The 7,463-nt window shown below is 54.2% G+C and overlaps 3 protein-coding genes across 3 annotated transcripts; 1 reads left to right on the forward strand and 2 right to left on the reverse strand.

Annotated features, from left to right (window-relative positions):
* Positions 1-1,021: 1,021 nt before the first annotated feature.
* PpBr36_09887 (uncharacterized protein) lies at positions 1,022-1,117 on the reverse strand (the record flags this gene model as incomplete). The annotated part of the gene is made up of 1 exon (XM_029897006.1): positions 1,022-1,117. A coding segment is annotated over one exon (96 nt), but the record flags the coding sequence as incomplete, so codon positions are not given.
* A 1,655-nt stretch (positions 1,118-2,772) lies between these two features.
* Positions 2,773-4,396, reverse strand: PpBr36_09888 (uncharacterized protein; the record flags this gene model as incomplete). The annotated part of the gene is made up of 2 exons (XM_029897007.1): positions 2,773-2,866; positions 3,066-4,396. The coding sequence occupies 2 exons, from the start codon at positions 4,394-4,396 to the stop codon at positions 2,773-2,775; spliced, it is 1,425 nt and encodes a 474-aa protein (XP_029745182.1).
* A 552-nt stretch (positions 4,397-4,948) lies between these two features.
* Positions 4,949-6,939, forward strand: PpBr36_09889 (uncharacterized protein; the record flags this gene model as incomplete). The annotated part of the gene is made up of 3 exons (XM_029897008.1): positions 4,949-5,604; positions 5,673-6,708; positions 6,817-6,939. 3 exons carry the CDS (start codon positions 4,949-4,951, stop codon positions 6,937-6,939), a joined length of 1,815 nt encoding a protein of 604 aa, XP_029745181.1.
* Between the last annotated feature and the right edge of the window lie 524 nt (positions 6,940-7,463).

Below are 7,463 nucleotides of genomic sequence, written 5' to 3' on the forward strand. Positions count from 1 at the left end.
TTTTTACCGCATCAATCACCTCTGAGGAATACTACCACATACGTACAGACAACCCTACCATTTGATGAATCGAAAATAGTGTTGCCATGCTAGAAGCAATGAGAGGCTCACAAGGAGCTTATCTAGAGGGATCGACGTCACAAGGCATCGAATCTTTGCGCGAAAAACCAATTGTGTATTGCAGAAGCCTGGGGTTGCAATGCAGCGTCGCCCATGATTAGTGGACCCTGTGCATATACTATTTACATAGTAGAGTTTAAGCCAACACTGGTGAGTTGCATGAGGACCATACTACCCCATACACCCATCCAAGCAGACCAAGGAAAACCCCTGAATCTATGCCGTCGATTCCTCGTCAAAGTTGCAATGTAGACGGTGCCCAGTTACCCGGTTCAATATTGGGCTATCATATACTGCAAATCGCGAATTACTTACTTCACTTAATCTGGCGGCTGCGGCGATGTTGCGCGGATGGCTTTGTGGATCAGCAGCAATCTCGGGTTTCCTGACCGGCTGCACGGCCATCCATCAGTTTCCAATCTTAACCCACCAACCTCGGCAAACTCTTCTCCATATTCCCCTCTCATGCCCTTGTTGGACGACATAACCCAAGAACTGCTTGGCCTGCATAAGGGAGGTATACACTATGCTTCTTAGGCTTATGTATAGTGCATTCCACACTCTCTCGCCAGTAACCATATGTAAATATGTGCAGACACTCACACGTGCTGGACTTTTATTGGACAATCCACATGAAGGAGGCATCCTCTGGAAGCTGAATGTTTCATTGAAAGGGTAACATCATTCACCCGGCAGGCAGATCTTGAACCACAAGACCAGTCCAATCGAGGAAAAGCTCTTTTGGTAGGATAGAGCATGACAGGGCGGGAAGAAGTAGCTGCGTGGACCTCCAATATTGGTGTCCCCGCTGCTCCAAGCCCATCACGCACGAATCCTTGGGCTCGTCCCGTCCCATACCTACTCCTTTTCCTGTTCTATTCCGTGCCTGATTTTGTCCATCTCAATCGGTAAGGTTAAAATAGTCAATCGAGCCGCCGTGGACCAGGCTCGTCCCACTTGCGGCTCTTCGGTCCCCTGGATTATGGATCTGACTAATACTACTTGAACTGTTAGGCTTGGTTCAATAGTTACATCCCGGGGGCTGGAAATTGCTCAGGGGGTGATCTCGATCGTTTAAGAAGCAAGAGGTTGACGCTCAAGTTGCTCCTTTCCAGAGCCGAACAGTAAATACGTGGGCAAAATAGGGTCATTGATAACGATCAGATACTCACTCTGCCCCGGGAACAAAACGATGCAGCATACGAGACAACCCCCGGGGAACTCAATCCACATTCCCCCGGTTTTTAAGATTCTTGTCCTAATGGAAAGTACTCTGCCAGCGCATCACCTTACCCATGCCACGGTGAGATGGTGGGAACGGACAGGGAAACAAATGTGCCATCCAGCCGTCCCGTCGTGCCGTGTCTCCCTCGAAATCTGGAGTGACCAATGAGGTGGATGACCTCGGCCAGAAGCCCCCACATACCCGGGACGGGACGTGTTATGATCTACTATCTTTTGCAATTTGCGCCCGTTTTTATTTCGTAGTTTTCCGTCTCTCCAGTATTAAACTGCGTGGGGGGTTTGTGTTCCAATTTTGTTTAGTCTCGGCCGATTTTCTTCCTGCTATCGGGATTGCTACTCGCCGTTCCCCCCTATCTTGATATGTTCTGCACAAGAAAACTGAGCCAAGAGCAAGGGAAGGTTCCTGACCAGGGGTAAATTCGAAGAAAAGCCGACCTCTCTCCTTGGCAACATGCACCATTGAGAGGCAGTATTTTTGTTGCGAGATGCGTCTGTGAATGCGGGTGCCCCTTCTAAATCCCGAAGGCGACCTCTGCAGCGCAGCGACAAGTCTCTCTAGAAATCGCTCACACCATCCTTTGGACGATGGCATTTCAGCCTTTGGCCGTCACTACTTCTCGACAACCCCACCTGTATATTTTTTTTTTAATTTCTTTTTTTATTTTTGCTCCTTGTCCGGTTCAGTATTTACCCGTCCAGCACTTCATCGTCCAAATTAGGAAACGAACTGACCGGAAAGATCAAGATGATCAGGAAATGAAACATGAAGAAAAAAAAAAAAAAAAAAAAAAAAAAAAAAAAAAAAAAAAAAATAGAGCCGCAAGTACTGTGTACCTTGCAACTCATAGCTTATCATGAGCTTTGCAGAACGGCTCAAGTCGCCGGTGTAGCCGAATCCTGACTGCTTGCATATCCGAGTTTCGATTGGGCAGGGCCCGGGAGCTCTTGGCCTTTGCACTTGCCCGACTTGCCAGATTGTCAGGGACGCCGCAGGCCTGTCAAGGCTTGAGATTATTCTCACTTGGTGGGTAACGGAGGTTGGTGGAGCGCAACAGAAATGCATCCATGAATAAACACCATGATACTACAAGTACTCTTGATTCTTGTATTCTACCAGAATACGTCAGTTCGGAAGCTGTGATCCGGGGAAGTGCTTCCCAGAATGGAACAGTTCCGCCCACACCTGAATACCCATCACTTACATTGTTGCTATTCATAACCACATCGGTCGGTCCTTGTTATAATATGTGATAGAAATGGGCCGATTTATCCAGTCTTCGTTCTTGAAATTTCCAGAGTACGCTTACATTTTGAACTTGAAGCACTGAACTTTTGTATCCTTGTACGTCCACCCTGGTGGCTACTCCGCGCAGCAATTGTATGACAATCTCCTCAAACTCCTTCTCCTCATTGGGCGACCGTATACTCCTTGTTGAAGTAACGACCGATAACCATCCTCCTCACTTCGCTGGTGCCTGCACCGATCTCGTACAGCTTCGCACTGTATGGCACGAACGGGCAAAATGTGTCAGCATGTAACCCAGCCCCTATTTTGATGTCGTTTTGAGAATCCCAGTGCCTCGCTGTGATGCTACGATGGTGACGCAGTCGGGAGCCACGTCACGCTACTTGCAGATCCGGAGCGCCAAATACATTCACATTGCTGAAGACGGATAACGGAGAAAGGGGAAAGGACTTACTCTCTCAACAGTCGACTAGCAGGCATTTCCTCTGTGTACCCCATCCCACCCAAGATCTGGATGCAATCCAGAGCGACCTCGGTGGCACGCTCGGCGGCGTACAGAATGGCTCCCGCACAGTCGGCGGTCCTAATCTCGCCCGACTCGTCGACGCGCCTTGCGGTAGCGTATGTGTAGGCCCTCGAGACCTGCAGCTTGGTGTACATGTCGGCAAGGCGGCCCTGGACCAGCTGGAACTCGGCGATTGGGCGGCCAAATTGGCGTCGCGCGTGGGCGTAGGGAAGGGCGACGTCGAGGGCAGCCTGCATGATGCCGAGCGGGCCGGCGCTGAGGACGAGACGCTCGAGATCGAGACCCTCCATGAGGACGCGGACACCGGCGTTGACCTCGCCGAGCACGTTCTCGTCCGGCACAAAGACGTCTTCAAGCACCAGCTCACCCGTGTTGCTGCCACGCATGCCCATCTTGTCCAGCTTGCGCAGGCACTGCAGCCCCGGCTGACGCTCGACGATGAAGGCCGTGATGCCCTTGGACGGCTGGCACTCGGTGTCGGTCTTGGCGTAGACGACGACCACGTCGGCATCCGGCCCGTTAGTGATCCACATCTTGCTGCCGTTGAGCAGCCAGCCAGAGCCGTCAGCCTTGCGGGTCGCACGGGTGCGCATGCTGACGACGTCTGACCCGGAGCCGCTCTCGCTCATGGCCAGGGCGCCGACCTTGCGGCCTGCAATCAGGTCCGGCATAAAGCGCTGCTTCTGGTCGGGGTTGCCATTGAGCTGCAGCTGGTTGATGCACAGCTGCGAGTGCGCGGCGTAGCTCAGGGCGATGCTGGCACTCGCGCGAGACAGCTCCTCCATGACGATGCAGTGCGCCTGGTAGCCCATGGCCAGGCCGCCGACGCCCTCCTCGGCCGACACGCCCAGCAGGCCCATGTCGCCCAGCTTGCGCCACATGTCGGCGGGGAACTCGTTCTCCTTGTCGGTGCGGGCCGCCACCTCCTCGGGGATCTCGGCCCGGACGAACTCCTGCACCGAGGCACGGAGCTCGTCCAGCGCCGCCTGGTCGGGCGCTACGAAGCCGGCCGGGTGTTTGGGCTTGGGCGCGCGCGCCGAGGACCGCGGTGCTGTCGTCGAGATTTGGCGGCGGCCAGGGATTGAGTGGCGCAGTCGGGCGGACGGAGTCGTGGGCGTGTTGATGGCGCTACTGCTGGTTGTTGTCGATGCTGATGCTGATGCTGATGCTGATGATGGGATGAGGGCAGCGAGGGTCTGTGGGCGGAGAGTGGCAGCGGCGGGCCTGGCCAGGGTTGCGACTGCTCGCATGCTAGCCATGTTGGGGTATATGTTTTGGATGTATGGATTGATTGATTGAATGATTGATTGATTTTCTGTGGTCTTCAAAGATTCACCAAAGCTCGTCAAGCAAAATGAGCAAGGTAATTAGAATAGAATTGAATTGGGACGAGATAGAAACCAGAGATGCTGTTGCCGTTCGGGATTCCCCCACAAATCTGGCGGCAAGTGACGTCTCGGTGTGGTTCTTGACCCCTGCAGCAATTGACCCCAATGCTATGGCCGAGGAGACGGGCGGGGGCGGTTCCCCACGGTTCCCAGCGGCTGCCGTCGGCCAAAGAGGGGAGTTCCCCTGCCATTGATCCCAAGCCTCGGTCGCATCTTCTTGATCCAGACTAGACTACGTCTAGACAGTCTAGTGCAACCTGCCTTGGACTCATTCCACTCCATCCGAACAAGAATTGGAACAATTGTTGTCAACGGTCGTCAGAATAACTCAACCTGAATCTCAAACAAATCAAACATTACCACTGCGAAATCAATTGATTGATTGACTACACAGCATCCCGCAGCTCCGCAAGCAAGCACACCATGTCTCTCACGCGGCCGTCGCGAGAGTTCCTCCATCTTCCCCGCCAATTGGCGAGGACAACGTCACGAACTCGACCATCCTCGGCCACCAGCAGCAGCGCCGTCACCACAAACCAGACACGCCGCATCGGCACACTGCCCCAGACCAGATCACACCGACAAACAGCAGCACCCAAACAGCCCCCGGTCCGTCAAAGCCGCACGGTAGCAACCTTCACGCCGCCCTTCCAAGCCGGCGCCGTGTCACGCATCGAGACCAATGTCGACCCGACGTCTCCCGAGTTTCGTGAGAATGAGGCCAGCATGGCCGAGCTCATGGTCCGCCTCGACACGCTGACCCGCAAGGCGCAGCAGGGAGGCAACGCCAAGGCCAAGGAGAAGCACATTGCGAGGGGCAAAATGCTGCCGCGCGACAGGATAGCTGCCCTGATCGACCCGGGCTCGTCCTTCATGGAGCTGAGCGCCCTGGCTGCTCACGAGGTCTACCCCGAGGCCGACGTCCCTGCCGCTGGTATCATCACTGGGGTTGGTGTCGTCGAGGGCGTCACCTGTATGATTGTCGCCAACGACAGTACCGTCAAGGGCGGAACTTACTACCCCATGACGGTCAAGAAGCACTTGAGGGCACAGGCTGTGGCTCAGGAAAACAAGCTACCGTGAGTACCACCCAAAGCTCCAAATACGGAAGAGATTCAATAGCTGAACGCGCGTCTACGCATGCTAGGTGCATCTACCTAGTCGACTCGGGCGGTGCCAACCTTCCACACCAGGCCGATGTGTTCCCCGACCAAAACCACTTTGGCCGCATCTTCTACAATCAGGCTCGTATGTCTTCGCAAGGAATTCCCCAAATCGCTGTGGTCATGGGTCCCTGCACAGCAGGAGGAGCGTACGTGCCCGCCATGAGCGACGAGAGCATTATTGTGGGCAACCAAGGCCACATCTTTCTTGCTGGACCGCCCCTCGTCAAGGCGGCCACTGGCGAAGTCGTCACACCGGAGGAGCTGGGAGGCGGCGAGATGCACTCCTCAGTATCTGGAGTTACCGACCACTTGGCTGTGGACGACGCACATGCTCTAGTCCTTGCTAGGCGATGCATCAGCAACCTGAACTGGCCCGCCCAATCGAAGTCTTCTCAGGAACCTTCATATGAAGAGCCTCTATATCCGGCAGAAGAGCTTCTGGGCATTGCATCCCCTAACCTACGCAAGCCACTACCGATTCGCGAAGTCATAGCCCGCATAGTCGATAGCTCGGCCTTTTCCGAGTTCAAGCGGGACTATGGCACGACACTTGTCACGGGTTTTGCGTCCATCTACGGCCAAAAAGTCGGCATTGTGGCCAACGATGGTGTTCTGCTCGGCACGTCGGCTGTCAAGGGCGCGCACTTTATTGAGCTTTGCGCCCAACGGGGGATTCCTCTCGTGTTTCTACAGAACATTTCTGGCTTCATGGTTGGCAAGGAGGCTGAACGTGATGGTATTGCCAAGCACGGTGCCAAACTGGTTACTGCAGTTGCGTGCGCCGATGTGCCCAAGTTCACAGTCGTAGTCGGCGGCAGCTACGGTGCTGGAAACTACGGCATGTGCGGCAGGGCATACAGTCCTCGCTTCATGTGGCTGTGGCCCAATGCCCGTGTCGGCGTCATGGGTGCCGAGCAGCTCGCTGCCGTCATGGAGACGGTCGGAAAGCCAGACCCAGAGCTGAAGGACAGAATCGAGAGGGAGACTGACGCCGTGTTTTCGAGTGCACGATTATGGGTAAGCCGAGTCCTTATTTGCCTGGATTGTAGCTTTATTTTGTCTTTGAACTGGAGCAACTTTGCGATTGTGTTCAATCCAATACTAACACGCCATGTTCAACCACAGGATGACGGCATAATTCCGCCGCAACACACACGCAGGTACCTTGGCTTGGGCCTGCGGGCTGCCATGTCGGGGCGCAACGAGGTCAAGCCCGGCGACACCAAGTTCGGCGTGTTCCGGATGTAGAGCGCTGCCACGGCCGTGCTGCTGGTGAGTATCGCGGTGAGCTACCGCGCCGGACGGGAACGCAAACCGGACGGTGTATTGATCAATGGCGGCGTCTGATGGGCGATTTCACTTGGCAACCATGGATGAATAATTATATGCAAAACGGTTTCATACACAAAAAAAGAGTATTGGAAAATGGTGTGGTAGCTCCACTTTCAGCCACTGTCAAAACTGACCAGGATGTTCAAATCGACGCTACTGCACGCTAGCAAAATGCTTCTTGGGTTTTCAGAAACCGAGAAGCCGAACAGAGGCCCGAATCGCCTGGTCCGGGCTTTGAGCTTGTTCAGGAAGCAAAGTTGATATGAGCGTAAAGGGGGGCGACCATTCCGGGGAGCAGGCCATTGAGAATCCATTGAATTGCTTCTGCGTGTACAGTACAGTCATGTCTACGGTGGGGAGTAACTTGCCTTATCACCTATATTGTTTGTTATGGCAGATCGGAGTGCGGAGGCTGCGTATTATGTTTTTTTTTTTTTTTT

Source organism: Pyricularia pennisetigena, assembly GCF_004337985.1.
Source record: "Pyricularia pennisetigena strain Br36 chromosome 7 map unlocalized Pyricularia_pennisetigena_Br36_Scf_7, whole genome shotgun sequence".
NCBI lineage: Eukaryota > Fungi > Ascomycota > Sordariomycetes > Magnaporthales > Pyriculariaceae > Pyricularia > Pyricularia pennisetigena.